The 18,357-nt window shown below is 45.7% G+C and overlaps 1 protein-coding gene across 1 annotated transcript in view; it reads right to left on the bottom strand.

Moving 5' to 3' along the window:
* hmcn1 (hemicentin 1) overlaps positions 1–18,357 on the bottom strand; it is a 253,969-nt gene that overhangs the window by 21,452 nt on the left and 214,160 nt on the right. Inside the window, exons 76-90 of the mRNA XM_052523937.1 lie at positions 17,835–17,999; positions 13,958–14,095; positions 13,636–13,770; positions 11,769–12,038; positions 11,364–11,554; positions 11,006–11,219; positions 10,656–10,790; positions 10,214–10,404; positions 8,186–8,267; positions 7,727–7,996; positions 6,791–6,961; positions 6,416–6,586; positions 6,085–6,255; positions 4,972–5,142; positions 4,171–4,341 (exon numbers count right to left, since the gene is read on the bottom strand). Coding sequence (XP_052379897.1) covers positions 4,171–4,341; positions 4,972–5,142; positions 6,085–6,255; positions 6,416–6,586; positions 6,791–6,961; positions 7,727–7,996; positions 8,186–8,267; positions 10,214–10,404; positions 10,656–10,790; positions 11,006–11,219; positions 11,364–11,554; positions 11,769–12,038; positions 13,636–13,770; positions 13,958–14,095; positions 17,835–17,999 — 2,646 coding nt within the window. The remainder of the gene's footprint in view (positions 1–4,170; positions 4,342–4,971; positions 5,143–6,084; positions 6,256–6,415; positions 6,587–6,790; positions 6,962–7,726; positions 7,997–8,185; positions 8,268–10,213; positions 10,405–10,655; positions 10,791–11,005; positions 11,220–11,363; positions 11,555–11,768; positions 12,039–13,635; positions 13,771–13,957; positions 14,096–17,834; positions 18,000–18,357) is intronic.

The following is an 18,357-nucleotide window of genomic DNA, read 5'->3' as shown; positions in this document are numbered from 1 at the left end:
TACTTTGGTGTGTAGGTGCAGGTAGGTTGCTGTTGTTAAAAGCCCTCTTCCTTAACCGGTCAACGGAGGAAGAGGCCTGTTTGACCCGATTCTGGATATCCTGGTCGATGTTGCAGTCTTCCTAGAGGATGCTTCCAAGATATTTAAAGTGTGGTACAATGGCCAGTGAGGAGTCTGAGATGGAGAATATGTTTCAAGTGGAGGGTCAGATGACTACTGACATAGGACCTCAGTTTTTGGGATGTTAACATTCTGCAGTACGCTCTCACAGCTGCTGTGAGAGAGGCACAACAGGGCAATCATCCACGTACTGGAGCTCAAGTACCTATTCAGATTTGGAGCATCCTGATTTTGAAGAGATTCTCATCCAATCTGAAGCCCCGGGTCACCCCCACTCTCTGTTTCAATGTCCTTGTGCAGGAGTGTTGTGACACACCCATCCTATGCTTCACGGAATCGTGGCTGAATGATGACATGGATACTCAGCTGGGGGGGTCTGTGCATAGTTGTAAACAACAGCTGGTGCACGAAATCTAAGGAAGTCTCTAGATTTTGCTCGCCTGAAGTAGAGTATATTGTGATAAACTGCAGGCCACACTACTTGCCTAGAGAGTTCTCAGCTATACTTCTTGTGGCTGTTTATTTACCACCACAGGCGGATGCTGGCACTATGACTACACTCAGTCAGCTGAAATAAGAAAAAAGGAAACCACTCACCCAGAGGCGGCGCTCCTAGTGGCCGGAGACTTTAATGCAGGGAAACTTAAATCAGTTCTACCAAATCTCTATCAACATGTTAAATGTGCAACCAGAGGGAAATACATTCTAGATCACCTGTACTCCACACACAGAGACGCGTACAAAGCTCTCCCTCGCCCTCCATCTGGTAAATCCAACCACAACTCTATCCTCCTGATTCCTGCTTACAAGCACAAATTAAAGCAGGAAGCACCAGTGACTCGGTCTATAAAAAAATTGTCAGATGAAGCAGATGCAAAACTACTGTTTTGCTATCACAGACTGGAACATGTTCCGGGATTTTTCAGATGACATTGAGGAGTACACCACATCAGTTACTGGCTTTATCAATAAGTGCATCGAGGACGTCGTCCCCACAGTGACTGTACGTACATACCCTAACCAGAAGCCATGGATTACAGGCAACATTCGCACTGAGCTAAAGGGTAGAGCTGCCGCATTCAAGGTGTGGTACAAGATATCCTGCTATGCCCTCAGATGAACCATCAAACAGGCAAAGCTTCAATACAGGGCTAAGATTGAATCATACTACACCAGCTCCGACAATCGTCAGATGTGGCAGGGCTTGCAGGCTATTACAAACTACAAAGGGAAGCACAGCCGCGAGCTGCCCAGTGACACGAGCCTACCAGACGAGCTAAATCACTTCTATGCTCGCTTCGAGGCAAGCAACACTGAGGCATGCATGAGAGCATCAGCTGTTCCGGATGACTGTCTGATCACGCTCTCCGTAGCCGACGTGAGTAAGACCCTTAAACAGGTCAACATACACAAGGCTGCGGGGCCAGATGGATTACCAGGATGTGTGCTCCGGGCATGTGCTGACCAACTGGCAGATGTCTTCACTGACATTTTCAACATGGCCCCGATTGAGTCTGTAATACCAACATGCTTCAAGCAGACCACCATAGTCCCTGTGCCCAAGAACACAAAGGTAACCTGCCTAAATGACTACAGACCCGTAGCACTCATGTCCGTATTCATGAAGTGCTTTGAAAGGCTGAATGGCTCACGTCAACACCATTATCCCAGAAACCCTAGACCCACTCCAATTTGCATACCGCCGAAACAGATCCACAGATGATGCAATCCCTATTGCACTCCACACTGCCCTTTCCCACCTGGACAAAAGGAACACCTATGTGAGAATGCTGTTCATTGACTACAGCTCAGCGTTCAACACCATAATACCCTTAAAGCTCATCACCAAGCTAAGGATCCTGGGACTAAACACCTCCCTCTGCAACTGGATCCTGGACTTCCTGACAGGCCGCCCCCAGGTGGTGAGGGTAGGTAGCAACACATCTGCCACGCTCATCCTCAACACTGGAGCTCCCCAGGGGTGCGTGCTCAGTCCCCTCCTGTACTCCCTGTTCACCCGCGACTGCATGGCCAGGCACTACTCCAACATCATCATTAAGTTTGCTGATGACACAACAGTGGCCTGATCACCAACAACGACGAGACAGCCTATAGGGAGGAGGTCAGAGACCTGGCCGGGTGGTGCCAGAAAAACAACCTATCCCTCAACGTAACCAAGACTAAGGAGATGATTGTGGACTACAGGAAAAGGAGCACCGAGCGCATCCCTATTCTCATCGACGGGGCTGTAGTGGAGCAGGTTGAGAGCTTCAAATTCCTTGGTGTCCACATCAACAACAAACTAGATTGGTCCAAACACACCAAGACAGTCGTGAAGAGGGCACGACAAAGCCTATTCCCCCTCAGGAAACTAAAAGGATTTGGCATGGGTCTTGAGATCCTCAAAAGGTTTTACAGCTGCAAGAGATTAAGGAGATTAAGGCTCTGGATGGTAGGCAGGGTTTAGGGGTACGTCGAGGACTGAGTAGTCAACTTGGTACGGCTGGTTTAAGAGGGCTTCAAATTGTTCACTCCACCTCTGGACTAACCTAGGTTGGTCCTTTATAAGAGTGGACTCATCTACACTTCTGAGGGGACAAGGGAGAGCAACTTCCTGGGCAGTGGGTGGTCTTCAGGGCATCATAAATGCTGTACCTGTCATATCTGTCCGCAAAAGATTGGATTTCTTGTACTTTGGAGATCCACCACTCATTTTGTAGATGCCGTAAAGCACTGTGCCTCCCACTGCTGCTCATGCCATTGCTTTTGTAGGGACTCAGATGTAAGGCTGTTGAGTGTGTCTTTATATACCTTGTGTATGTCAAGTTCAAATCAAATCAAATGTTATTTGTCACATACACATGGTTAGCAGATGTTAATGCGAATGTAGCGAAATGCTTGTGCTTCTAGTTCCGAAAATGCAGTAATAACCAACAAGTAATCTAACTAACAATTCCAAAACTACTGTCTTATACACAGTGTATGGGGATAAAGAATATGTACATAAAGATATATGAATGAGTGATGGTACAGAGCAGCATAGGCAAGATACAGTAGATGGTAATGAGTACAGTATATACATATGAGATGAGTATGTAAACAAAGTGGCATAGTTAAAGTGGCTAGTGATACATGTATTACATAAGGATGCAGTCGATGATATAGAGTACAGTATATACGTATGCATATGAGATGAATAATGTAGGGTAAGTAACATTATATAAGGTAGCATTGTTTAAAGTGGCTAGTGATATATTTACATAATTTCCCATCAATTCCCATTATTAAAGTGGCTGGAGTTGAGTCAGTGTCAGTGTCAGTGTGTTGGCAGCAGCCACTCAATGTTAGTGGTGGCTGTTTAACAGTCTGATGGCCTTGAGATAGAAGCTGTTTTTCAGTCTCTCGGTCCCAGCTTTGATGCACCTGTACTGACCTCGCCTTCTGGATGATAGCGGGGTGAACAGGCAGTAGGGTGGAGATGTACGTGGAGTTTTCATTGAACCAGTCCTGATGTTTCTTACTGCTGTAACTGATGGAGTGGGCTGCTGACTCAGAGTGATGTGTTTAGAGAGGACCATTTGTCGTGAATCGGACCCCTCTGCATTCAGGAGATTCTCAATGTTCTCTAGTTTTTCTGCTAGAGAGCGACATAGGTTGTTACGTGGCTCTGTTTTCTGAAGTCGACCACAGTGCAGATTGTTTTTGGTGGACATATTGAGGCAGGTGGCTGTGCGAACTTTCATTCTGAGCTTGGTCTACATCATCCGATGATCTGTCCAGCACTCCGCTCCTCTCACGGCTCACGTAATGAGGACATCCTTGATATCAGAGCGCCTGACAATCACGTAGTCTATGAGGTGCCAGCGCTTTGATTGTGAGTGCATTCAATAGGTTTTGTATTTGTTTTAATTTTGGAACATGGTGTTGGTGATAGTAAGTTCATGTTCAGCACAAAGGCTTAGCAATCTCAATCCATTTGCGTTGACATGACCAACGCCGTGCTGTCCTATCACTCCGTTCCATATCTCACACACACAAGCACACACTTACCAGGGCAGTTGGCTGTGCTGCACCTCTGTATCTGTGAGTCTGCCCCGGCACATGCTCTGCCCCCATTGGCGGGTCTGGGGTTGTCACATGTTCTGTAGCGCTTCATCTGTCCTCCATTACACGTCCTGCTGCAGCTGCCCCAACTACTCCACAGACCCCAGTTACCATGAACTAACAGGGTGAGGTAGAGGGGGGAGGGAAAGGGAAAGGATAGGAGAGAGAGAGAGAGGGAAAGAAAGAGATGCATCTCAGTCAGTACACACAAAATGTCTGCAACACTTGATCAATGCAACTCGCTGTAGGTGAGACAGATGAACCAGGTGAGATAAGAGTTAGTGTAAGAGGATAAGAGTTAGTGTAAGAGGATAAGAGTTAGTGTAAGAGGATACGAGTTAGTGTAAGAGGATACGAGTTAGTGTTAGAGGATAAGAGTTCCTGTAAGAGGATAAGAGTTCCTGTAAGAGGATAAGAGTTAGTGTAAGAGGATAAGAGTTAGTGTAAGAGGATACGAGTTAGTGTAAGAGGATAAGAGTTAGTGTAAGAGGATAAGAGTTAGTGTAAGAGGATACGAGTTAGTGTAAGAGGATAAGAGTTAGTGTAAGAGGATAAGAGTTCCTGTAAGAGGATAAGAGTTAGTGTAAGAGGATACGAGTTAGTGTAAGAGGATAAGAGTTAGTGTAAGAGGATAAGAGTTAGTGTAAGAGGATACGAGTTAGTGTAAGAGGCTAAGAGTTAGTGTAAGAGGATACGAGTTAGTGTAAGAGGATAAGAGATAAGAGGAGTAAGGATGTCACTACTCACCAGGGCACGGGTCACTGTTGCAGAAGTCGATGTGCACGTCGTTACCCTCACACTGCCTGCCCCTGTGCTGGGGGGCGGGGCTGGCACAGAGGCGTGTCCGTTGTCTGGTTCCACCCCCACAGGAGACACTGCAGGCCCCCCAGCTCACCCACGATGACCACTTCCCATCCACTGGAGGGCAAGAGACAGAGTCAGGCCCAATCCCAAATCAACCCCAAGCCCCTACACTCTAAACACGTGAGTTCTGAGAAGATTTGATAGATATAAGCAATCTGGTAGTAGTCCCTCCACAATTCAATCTGAAAAAGTGAAAAAGAGTACAGCTCATCTTAAACTACAGCAGCACTGTCATAGTTCCCAAACCATTTACCAGAACAGAGTCATAGTTCTCAAACCATTTACCAGGACAGAGTCATAGTTCCCAAACCATTTACCAGGACAGAGTCATAGTTCCCAAACCATTTACCAGGACAGAGTCATAGTTCCCAAACCATTTACCAGGACAGAGTCATAGTTCTCAAACCATTTACCAGGACTGAGTCTTAGTTCCCAAACCATTTACCAGAACAGAGTCATAGTTCTCAAACCATTTACCAGGACAGAGTCATAGTTCCCAAACCATTTACCAGGACAGAGTCATAGTTCCCAAACCATTTACCAGGACAGAGTCATAGTTCCCAAACCATTTTCATAGTTCTCAAACCATTTAGTCATAGTTCCCAAACCATTTACAGAGTCATAGTTCCCAAACCATTTACTAGGACAGAGTCTTAGTTCCCAAACCATTTACCAGAACAGAGTCATAGTTCTCAAACCATTTACCAGGACAGAGTCATAGTTCCCAAACCATTTACCAGGACAGAGTCATAGTTCCCAAACCAAACAGAGTCATTTCCCAAACCATTTACCAGGACAGAGAGTTCCCAAACCATTTCATAGTTCCCAAACCATTTACCAGGACAGAGTCATAGTTCCCAAACCATTTACCAGGACAGACTTAGTTCCCAAACCATTTACCAGGACAGAGTCTTAGTTCCCAAACCATTTACCAGGACAGAGTCTTAGTTCCCAAACCATTTACCAGGACAGAGTTTTAGTTGCCAAACCATTTACCAGGACAGTGTCTCTCCTTGCAGAGTTGTGTCTGTGTGTCGGGGCCTTCACACGGTGGCCCGTGGAATGAGGAAGGGGGGTTGTTACACAGACGCACTCTGGTCTGCATCCCTTTACCGCACGTCTCACTGCACGAGCTCCATGGCAACCACGCCCCCCAGTTACCTGCCACTGGGATAAGATAATCAATATTATACGTGCTTGACCAATCATAATCTTTAATAATGTCTGATTCTATTGATTCCAATTCTATTGATTCTATCATTCTATGATTGTTTATCCAATGAGTGGAATGTACAGGAGTAGAGTGCTTGCCATGACCAGTACTCACCAGGACAGGGCCTGATGCTACACATGATGGCCTCCACTGCCTTGCCCTCACAGGGTCTGCCCCCATGCTGCACGGAGGGGTTGGTGCAGGTGCGCACCCTGGTCCTGTTGCCCTGGCCACAGGTACGAGAACACTCTTCCCACTCTGACCACTCTGACCAGTTACCATCCACTGCATGGACAGACACACAGGATACAGAGAGTAACACACACACGTGCACACATACATACACACACACACACACACACACACACACACACACACACACACACACACACACACACACACACACACACACACACACACACACACACACACACACACACACACACACACACACACACACACACACTCACACACCGTAACTGGACTGACCTGGACAGGGCTTGCCCTGGCAGCTGCGTGTCTCTGTGTCCGAATTGACACAGTGGCGACCCCCGTTGGCAGGCAGGGGGTTGTTACACTGCCTCAGCCTCCGCTGAGTCCCGACACCACAGGACACACTGCAGGGGCCCCACTCCATCCACTCTGAGAACCCTCCGTGCACTGGGACAGGGCCACAGAGAGACAGGGTTAGGCATTGTCACCACACTCAATCATACTGTGTGCATCCCAGATAGCACCATATTCCCTCAAATAGCACCCTATTCACAATTGACCAACCTCCTTTTTTACCAGAGCCCTATGAAGCATGAGATCTGACTTCAGTATTCTTGTGGACTGGAGTACAGATGTCAAAGCTATTTTGCTGTGCATTCTGGTATTTTAGCATAACCAGAGGGATAGACTGAAAACATTTTTCTAATCCAGTGTTTCTTAATCTATGGGTCGGGGCCCAAAGAGGGCCCTGGGCAGGTGAGAGGTGGGTCGCGAGTTGTGAAAATAAGCATTATTATATTTTATTTTAAAAAAATCTTTTTAAAAATAAGAAAATCTTCTTTTCCCCAACATTTTGTGATACTCAATTGGTAGTTACAGTCTTGTCCCATCACTGCAACTCCCGTACGGACTTGGAAGAGGGGAAGGTCGAGAGCCATGCGTCCTCCGAAACACGACCCTGCCAAGCCACACTGCTTCTTGACACACTGCTCACTTAACCCGGAAGCCAGCCGCACCAATGTGTCGGAGGAAATCGATCGAACCCGGGTCTGTGGTGACGCCTCAAGCACTGCGATGTAAAGCCTTAGACCACTGCGCCACTCGGGAGGCACAAAATACGCAATCTTTAATCACAAACTATAACTATACGAACTCCTGGAAGTCACCTCCCCACAAAAGGTTGGGTTGACGTACAGTAGATAGCTAACTCACCTCTGACAGTGAGAGTGACTCTGACCAGCATAGAACCCAGGAGGTTCCTGGCCACACACTGATACTCGGCCGTGTCTTCCTTCTGGGCGCTGGTCAGCCTCAGAGAGCCGTTGGAAAGGGTGGTGAAGCGCTCGTTACCCAGGAGAGGGCTCCCCTGGCGGGACCACTCGATGACAGGAGTGGGCTCCCCTTCCGCACGACAGTTCAGTAGCACCGTGGTGCCAGCGTCTACCACCGTCTCTACCGGCTCTACTGTGATGGAGGGAGAGCCTGTTGGAGTACAGCATAACACATGAACTTTACTGTCATCTTTATAACATCTATGTGTATCTTCTTTCAGAACACAACACGGGTGGAGGGAGAACCTGACAGAGGAGAGGTGGGGCATTACAGCATGGAACTGAATAGGATTACCATAAAGGATAACTATTTAGTTTACTTCATCTACTGTATACTCACTCTGCAGGGTGAGAGTGACACTCTTCTCCACCACCCCAGCATCGTTGGTGGCCACACACATATAGTTCCCTGCATCTTCATTCTGAGGAGACATAACAACAGTTAGCACTATCAACAAGATTCATCTAGACAATAACAGACTACAATGAATGTTCAGAGGAGAAGTATAGGGTGGCACACAATTTGGCCAGCATCGTCCGGGTTTGGCCGGGTTAGGCCGTCATTGTAAATAAGAATTTGTTCTTAACTGACTATATATAGATATACTAGATACAGTATGTGAACTCTGTAATAGTGCTGTACCGCTGTGTTGTAGATTTAGATATACTAGATACAGTATGTGAACTCTGTAATAGTGCTGTACCACTGTGTTGTAGATTTAGATATACTAGATACAGTATGTGAACTCTGTAATAGTGCTGTACCGCTGTGTTGTAGATTTAGATATACTAGATACAGTATGTGAACTCTGTAATAGTGCTGTACCGCTGTGTTGTAGATTTAGATATACTAGATACAGTATGTGAACTCTGTAATAGTGCTGTACCACTGTGTTGTAGATTTAGATATACTAGATACAGTATGTGAACTCTGTAATAGTGCTATACCTAGATACAGTATGTGTTGTAGATTTAGATATACTAGATACAGTATGTGAACTCTGTAATAGTGCTGTACCGCTGTGTTGTAGATTTAGATATACTAGATACAGTATGTGAACTCTGTAATAGTGCTGTACCGCTGTGTTGTAGATTTAGATATACTAGATACAGTATGTGAACTCTGTAATAGTGCTGTACCGCTGTGTTGTAGATTTAGATATACTAGATACAGTATGTGAACTCTGTAATAGTGCTGTACCGCTGTGTTGTAGATTTAGATATACTAGATACAGTATGTAAACTCTGTAATAGTGCTGTACCGCTGTGTTGTAGATTTAGATATACTGTGTTGTAGATTTAGATATACTAGATACAGTATGTGAACTCTGTAATAGTGCTGTACCGCTGTGTTGTAGATTTAGATATACTAGATACAGTATGTGAACTGTTGTAATAGTGAACTCTGTAATAGTGCTGTACCACTGTGTTGTAGATTTAGATATACTAGATACAGTATGTGAACTCTGTAATAGTGCTGTACCGCTGTGTTGTAGATTTAGATATACTAGATACAGTATGTGAACTCTGTAATAGTGCTGTACCACTGTGTTGTAGATTTAGATATACTAGATACAGTATGTGAACTCTGTAATAGTGCTGTACCACTGTGTTGTAGATTTAGATATACTAGATACAGTATGTGAACTCTGTAATAGTGCTGTACCACTGTGTTGTAGATTTAGATATACTAGATACAGTATGTGAACTCTGTAATAGTGCTGTACCACTGTGTTGTAGATTTAGATATACTAGATACAGTATGTGAACTCTGTAATAGTGCTGTACCGCTGTGTTGTAGATTTAGATATACTAGATACAGTATGTGAACTCTGTAATAGTGCTGTACCACTGTGTTGTAGATTTAGATATACTAGATACAGTGTGTGAACTCTGTAATAGTGCTGTACCACAGTGATGTAGATATAGATATACTAGATATTTGAACTCCGTAATAGTGCTGTACCACAGTGTTGTAGATATAGATATACTCGATACAGTTTGTGAACTCTGTAATAGTGCTGTACCACAGTCTTGTAGATATAGATATACTCGATACAGTTTGTGAACTCTGTAATAGTGCTGTACCACAGTCTTGTAGATATAGATATACTCGATACAGTTTGTGAACTCTGTAATAGTGCTGTACCACAGTCTTGTAGATATAGATATACTAGATGTGTGAACTCTAATTGTGCTGTACCACAGTGTTGTAGATATAGATATATTAGATATGTGAACTCTAATAGTGCTGTACCACAGTGTTGTAGATATAGATATAATAGATATGTGAACTCTAATAGTTCTCTACCACAGTGTTGTAGATATAGATATACTAGATGTAAACTCTTTAATAACAGTGTCGTACCACGGTGCCGTAGATGGCCAGAGAACCGTTGTCCAGCTGGTGGATACGGTTGCTGATCTGGATGTTGACACCCTTCTTGCTCCACTGGATGGTGGGCAGGGGGTCTCCTCGTACCTCACAGTTTAGGATGGCGTTACCCCCCAGAGGCTCGATTCGGTTGGAGTGGAAGTCCCCGTCAATGATGGGGGGCTCTGGACACAATAACAGGGCAGGGTTTTAGTCAACCACATTCAGCTGTTACACAGGAGCTGGACAAAAAAAGAAGAGCCACTAAGAATAGAAAACTAGTGCTAGGTCACTGTTTTCTGCCCACAAACAGTAGTCTTTTAATAAAGCTCTTGATACAAATACAACATTTTGACCGACATGGTAAACTGTGGGCTAATTAGGCCCAGTACTGACACAGGAGGGCCATATTTGGAAACAGGAAGGGATGTCACACCTTTGACGTAGACAAAGCCCAGGGACTTGATGGTTCCCACACGGTTCTCAGCAATACAGGAGTAGGTTCCCGAGTTGTCTTTGGTAACCCGCTCAATGACCAGCTCACTATGTCCATTCACATGGTCATAGTGAGCTACAGGGACAGATTAGAGAGAGAGATGCCACCCTTAAATATTATCAACAGATCCAGTAGGAAATATTGGTACATAGGAAAAACTACAAGAATAGCAGACTGAATGTCAATTATAAGTCCAAAATATATATGGCAAATATTTAATGTACAGAAAGAGTTGGCAGTTTCTCTTCTTACTAAGCAGAGTGGGGGATGGTGAGAGGGGCGGGGCATACCTGGGATGATGATGTTGTTGAAAGCCCAGGTGATTTTAGGAGGGGGGATGCCGGTGACCCCACAGGCCATTACTAGGCGCTCTCCCTTGTTGAGGGCCATGTCTGCCAGCAGCTCAGTGAAGGCAGGCTGGGTGTGGACGGTCAAACTGATCGTCTGGCTGTCCTGACCTACCGTGTTAGTGGCCACACAGGTGTAGCTGCCCTCATCATCAGGCTGGGGAGGGGAAGGAAGGGGGCGAGGGAGAGAGAGAGAGAGAGAGACTGAATTTGTTCAGAAGTTAGTTGACAATTCTGATCTTTACGCTCTTCCATCAATTATGTAACTCCTAAGCCTTGGTCATCTACTATGATCCCTTACCTGAGCGATGTCGATGACCAGCTCCCCAGAAGGCAGGATGGTGTACTCTCCAGAGGTGTCGCTCAAGGGGGTCCCCTCCTTCTCCCAGGACAGGGTGGGCTGGGGGACCCCCTCTGCCACGCACGCTATCTGGGCCTGGCTGTTCTCCACCACAGACACCTCCGACTCCCCTCTACGGATAGAGGGAGGGACTGGAAGAAGGGAGAGAATGAGGGGAGATTTTCCCATATTACATTTTGCACAGGAACTGGACAAAAATAACAAAATCTACTTTTTTTTTTACTGCGTTAGACCGCTGAGCTAGAGCTAAAGCTAAGGCTTTCGCGTGGGAATCTAATGAAAGATCTTCTCAGCGTATATCACTAGTGAATGGCCAGTCCCATCATTCCTAGCATGATGACTCACTCTGTACAGTTAGGCTCATCTCCAGACTGCTGGTGCCAGCTGCGTTAGCTGCGGTGCAGGTGTATCGACCCGTGTCCCCGGGCTGGGCGAATGCTATCTGCAGAGACCCCGAGCTCAGGACCCGCTTGCGCACAGACTCGCTGAGAGGCTGCCCGTCTTTATGCCAGGCCATGGAGGGTGAGGGAGAGCCTTCAGCTTGGCACAGCATGGTGACAGAGGAGTCCAGGGTAACCAGGTAACTCTGGGTCTGGGAGCTGATCACTGGAGGGACTAGGGGAAGGAGGCATGGAGGTTAAAGGTAGGAGGGGATATTGCTGCGTATGGAGATACGTATACTGTGGAATGCAGTGTTTGGTTTTCGCCAGACATAATGGGACCCATCTCATCCAAAAGGTTGACTCAAGTTTGCCATAAAGCACTTGGATGATCAAGACTCTTCGGAGAATGCTCTATGGACAGATGAGTAAAAAAAAAAACATTTTTGGACGACATGGGTCCCATTATGCCTGGCAGAAACATAACACTGCATTCCACAGTAAGAACCTCATACCAATGGTCAAGCATAGTGGTGGCGGTGTGATGGTTTGGGGATGCTTTGCTGCCTCAGGACCTGGATGACTTGCCCTAATAGGAAAAAACATTAATTCTGTTCTGTATCAGATAATTCTACAGGAGAATGGCAGGCCATCCATCTGTGAGCTGGAGCTGAAGAGTAGCTGGGTCATGCAGCAAGACAATAATCCAAAACACACAATCAAGTCTACATGAAAATGACTAAAAAGAAACAAATTTGAAGTTTTGGAATGGCTTAGTCAAAGTCCAGACCTGATAACAATTGAGATGTTGTGGCAGGACATGAAATGGGCAGTTTATGCTTGAAGCCCACAAATGTGGCTGAGTTAAAGCAGTTCTGCATGGAAGAGTGGTAAACATTCCCCCACAGCGACGTGAGAGACTGATCAACAACTACAGGAAGTGTCTGGTTGGAGTCATTACAGCTAAAAGGGGGCACAACCAGTTACTGAGTGTAAGGGGGAATTACTTTTTCACACAGGTGCATGAGGTGTTGCATAACCTTGTTTATGAAATACATTAAATAAGTATGTAATTGTTGTGTTTTTTGTTCACTCAGGTTGCCTTTATCAAATATTAGATTTGAGTTAAAATAAGCGGAGGTAGAGAAAATTAGAAAGTGGGCAAATACTTTTTCACAGCACTGTATGACATACACTGAGTGTAGAAAACATGAAGAACACCTTCCTGGTATTGACTTGCACCCCCTTTTGCCCTCAACAGCCTCAATTCATCAGGTCATGGACTCTACAAGGTGTTGAAAGGGTTCCACAGGGATGTTGGCCCATGTTGACTCCAATGCTTCCCACAGTTGTGCCAAGTTAGCTGGATGTCCTTTGGGTGGTGGACCATTCATGATACACATAGGAAACTGTTGAGCATGAAAAACCCACTAGCGTTGCAGTTCTTGACACAAACCAGTGTGCCTGGTATCTACTACCACACCCTGTTCAAAGGCACTTACATCTTTTGTCTTGCCCATTTACCCTCTGAATGGCCCACACTCACAATCCATGTCTCAATTGTCTCAAGGCTTAAAAATCATTCTTTAACCTGTCTCCTCCCCTTCATCTACAGTGATAGAAGTGGATTTAATAAGGGATGTGAAGAAGTGACGTCAATAAGGGATCATAGCCTTCACCTGGATTCACCTGGTCAGTCTGTCATGGAAAGAGCAGGAGTTCATAATGTTTTATACACTCAGTGTATAACACTGTAGGAAAAGGAATTAAGAAGAAAGACAGAAATGAAGGTGAACATGAGAATAGTAAAGTGATGATAGTTTTGGGCCCACCTTGTACTCTGAGTTTGGTCTTGCCCAGAGCGGTGCCAGCAGGGTTCTGGGCCACACACATATATGTTCCTGAGTCTACCACAGCAGCTCTGGAGATCTGCAGCCCACCGTTAGGCAGCACGGTGAAGACACCTTCTAGTGGGACGAGGAGAGAACCAGGGTTTACAACAATATAAAAACAGACAAGGTCAAACTAGGACGCAGGCAGGCAGACAGGCAGGCAGGCAGGCAGGCAGGCAGGCAGGCAGACAGGCAGGCAGGCAGACAGGCAGGCAGACAGGCAGGCAGGCAGACAGGCAGGCAGAGAGTGTTGCCAGCCTACCGGTGCTGGGGATGTTGATGCCCTCTTTCTGCCAGGTGATGGTGGGAAGTGGGGAGCCAGTAGCTCTGCAGGGGAGGGTGATGGGGTTGTTAACGATCACATCCATAGTGGAGGGGTGGACCTGGATCACTGGCACCTCTGGAGAGAGGGAGAGAGAGAGAGAGAGAGAGAGAGAGAGAGAGAGAGAGAGAGAGAGAGAGAGAGAGAGAGAGAGAGAGAGAGAGAGAGAGAGAGAGAGAAAGAGGGAGCAAGGCAGAGAGCGAGAGAGAGCGAGAGAGAGCGAGAGAGAGAGCGAGAGAGAGAGAGAAAGAGTGAGAGAGAGAGAGAGAAAAGGGCAACCAGTGAAGAACAAACAACATTGTAAATACAACCCATATTTATGCTTATTTATTTTATCTTGTGTCCTTCAACCATTTGTACATTGTTAATACACTGTATATATATAATATGACATTTGTAATGTCTTTATTGTTTTGAAACTTCTGTATGTGTAATGTTTACTGTTAATTTGTGTTGTTTTTCACTTTATATATTCACTATATATATTATCTACCTCACTTGCTTTGGCAATGTTAACACATGTTTCCCATGCCAATAAAGCCCTTGAATTGAATTGAGAGAGAGCGAGAGAGAGAGAGAAAGAGTGAGACAGAGACAGAGCGAGAGAGACAGAGAGAGAGACAGAGAGAGATAGACAGAGAGATAGACAGAGAGATAGAGAGAGAGAGACAGAAAGAGACAGAGAGATAGACAGGGAGAGACAGAAAGAGACAGAGCGAGGCAAAGAGAGACAGAGCGAGACAGAGAGAGACAGAGTGAGACAGAGACAGAGCGAGAGAGAGACAGAGAGAGATAGACAGAGAGATAGACAGAGAGATAGAGAGAGAGAGACAGAAAGAGACAGAGAGATAGACAGGGAGAGACAGAAAGAGAGAGAGAGATAGACAGGGAGAGACAGAAAGAGAGAGATAGACAGAGAGATAGAGAGAGATAGAGAGAGAGAGACAGAAAGAGACAGAGAGAGACAGGGAGAGACAGAAAGAGAGAGAGAGATAGACAGGGAGAGACAGAAAGAGAGAGAGAGATAGACAGGGAGAGACAGAAAGAGAGAGATAGACAGAGAGATAGAGAGAGAGAGACAGAAAGAGACAGAGAGAGACAGGGAGAGACAGAAAGAGAGAGAGAGATAGACAGGGAGAGACAGAAAGAGAGAGATAGACAGAGAGAGATGAAAGAGAATGAAAGAGGAACAACCACAGAAACAATAACTTTGTGTGTTCCATAGCTATGTGTCAGAAAAAAAACAAATACATCTCTAAAAAGTCTTGGTGAACTCGGTGACATCATGTCCTTACCCTGTACAGTGAGATAGACATGGGAGGACAGAAAGAGCCTGATAGTTCAGAGAGATACAGGAATAGACAGAAAGTGACAGTTCAGAGACGGGAGAGACAGAAAGAGTGGACAGATAGACATGGAGAGACAGAAAGAAGAGATAGACAGAGAGATAACACAGTGGTCAGAAAGAGACAGAGAGAGACACTGAGAGACAGAATTCAGAGAGAGAGATAGACTGGGAGAGACAGGGAGAGACAGAAAGAGAGACGTCTGAGATGATAGCCTATGGGCCCTGAGACAAAAATAGAGCATTATACAGAAGATAGGATGCCATTTTGGGACAGAAAGAGACAGAGATAGACAGAACCAGCTCCCAGTAGTAATAGACAGAAGAGATCCCAGTAGTTATAGACAGAACCCAGAGACAGTAGTAAGACAGGGAGAACCCAGCTCCCAGTAGTAATAGACAGAACCCAGATAGTGGTAATAGACAGAAAGAGACAGAGTTATAACAGGGAGAGACAGCTCCCAGTGGTAATAGACAGGGAACCCAGCTCCCAGTAGTAATAGACAGAACCCAGATCCCAGTAGTAAGAGACAGAACCCAGAGACAGTGGTAGACAGGGAACCCAGAAAGAGAGAGAGTAGATAGACAGGGAGAGACAGCTTCCAGTAGTAATAGACAGAACCCAGATGAAAGTGGAATGAAAGAGGACCCAGCTCCCAGAAACAATAACAGTTCCCAGCTATGTGTCAGAAAAAAACAAATACATCTCTAAAAAGTCTTGGTGAGCTCGGTGACAGTCATAACCTTACCCTGCTACAGTGAGCTGGACATGGCGATGAACCCAGCTCCCAGTAGTCTTGGCCACCCACAGGAATAACAGAACCCAGCTCCCAGTGGTAATGACAGATCCCAGCTCCCAGTAGTAATATCACAACCCAGCTCCCAGAAGAGTAATACATAACACAGTGGTAATAAAGAACCCAGTGTGGCCACTGTAGTTATGAATTCAGAAGTAGCTCCAACTGGGACTTTAGAACCCAGCTCCCACGTGGTAGATAAAGAACCCAGCTCTGATTAGTTATGTCAGAACCCAGCTCCCTAGTAATAAAAACCCAGCTCCCAGTGGTATATAGGAAGTAGGATGCCAGTAGTTAACAGAACCCAGCTCCCACCTCTATAACAGAACCCAGCTCCCAGTAGTAATAACAGAACCCAGCTCCCAGTAGTAATAACAGAACCCAGCTCCCAGTAGTAATAACAGAACCCAGCTCCCAGTGGTAATAACAGAACCCAGCTCCCAGTAGTTATAACACAACCCAGCTCCCAGTGGTAATAACAGAACCCAGCTCCCAGTAGTAATAACAGAACCCAGCTCCCAGTAGTAATAACAGAACCCAGCTCCCAGTGGTAATAACAGAACCCAGCTCCCAGTAGTAATAACACAACCCAGCTCCCAGTAGTAATAACAGAACCCAGCTCCCAGTGGTAATAACAGAACCCAGCTCCCAGTAGTAATAACAGAACCCAGCTCCCAGTAGTAATAACAGAACCCAGCTCCCAGTGGTAATAACAGAACCCAGCTCCCAGTAGTTATAACAGAACCCAGCTCCCAGTGGTAATAACAGAACCCAGCTCCCAGTAGTAATAACAGAACCCAGCTCCCAGTAGTAATAACAGAACCCAGCTCCCAGTGGTAATAACAGAACCCAGCTCCCAGTAGTAATAACAGAACCCAGCTCCCAGTGGTAATAACAGAACCCAGCTCCCAGTAGTAATAACAGAACCCAGCTCCCAGTAGTTATAACAGAACCCAGCTCCCAGTAGTAATAACAGAACCCAGCTCCCAGTGGTAATAACAGAACCCAGCTCCCAGTAGTTATAACAGAACCCAGCTCCCAGTAGTAATAACAGAACCCAGCTCCCAGTGGTAATAACAGAACCCAGCTCCCAGTAGTAATAACAGAACCCAGCTCCCAGTAGTAATAACAGAACCCAGCTCCCAGTAGTAATAACAGAACCCAGCTCCCAGTAGTAATAACAGAACCCAGCTCCCAGTAGTAATAACAGAACCCATCTCCCAGTAGTAATAACAGAACCCAGCTCCCAGTGGTAATAACAGAACCCAGCTCCCAGTAGTAATAACAGAACCCAGCTCCCAGTAGTTATAACAGAACCCAGCTCCCAGTAGTAATAACAGAACCCAGCTCCCAGTAGTAATAACAGAACCCAGCTCCCAGTGGTAATAACAGAACCCATCTCCCAGTAGTTATAACAGAACCCAGCTCCCAGTAGTTATAACAGAACCCAGCTCCCAGTAGTTATAACAGAACCCAGCTCCCAGTAGTTATAACAGAACCCAGCTCCCAGTAGTAATAACAGAACCCAGCTCCCAGTAGTTATAACAGAACCCAGCTCCCAGTAGTTATAACAGAACCCAGCTCCCAGTAGTTATAACAGTCTAACCAGGATGTTGTGATCCTTCTCCTCCTCTCAACACCCAGCAGTAATATCTATAATAATGAACAGTCTAACCTGAGGACAGGATGCTGTAACCGTTCCCCTCCTCGGGGAGTTTCATCCCATCTTTACTCCAGTGCAGCATGGGCTCTGGGACTCCTGACGCAGTACAGCCAATCACCAGTGGGGACAGTCTGCTCACCACCAGCTCTGTGGCTTCATCCGCTATGGAGGGAGGAACTGCAGAGGAAGAGACTGCTTTTACCAAACTGGACTTCAGTGCAATTGAAGATGTCCATTTAGGAAGTCAGCTTGAAAATACTGATAAGGAATCAATCAGAACCATTGAAATCAACATTCAAGTGACATTCAAGCCAACATTTAAAAAACATGTAAATAAAATCAATGTCACGACTTCGGCTCCTCTCCCTGTTCAGGCGGTGCTCGGCGGTCGTCGTTGCCGGCCTACTAGCTGCCACCAATCCATGTTTTCCTTTTCGTTTGTGTCTGTCTGTATTGTTTACACCTGTGTCCTATTAGTTGATTAATTAGTTGATTAACAATCCATCTGTGTTCAGATGGTCTCCCGTACTGTAAG

Source organism: Oncorhynchus keta, chromosome 1 (assembly GCF_023373465.1).
Source record: "Oncorhynchus keta strain PuntledgeMale-10-30-2019 chromosome 1, Oket_V2, whole genome shotgun sequence".
NCBI lineage: Eukaryota > Metazoa > Chordata > Actinopteri > Salmoniformes > Salmonidae > Oncorhynchus > Oncorhynchus keta.
The sequence above is the reverse complement of the archived record's forward strand: the minus strand, read 5'-3'. Positions and strand labels throughout refer to the sequence as shown.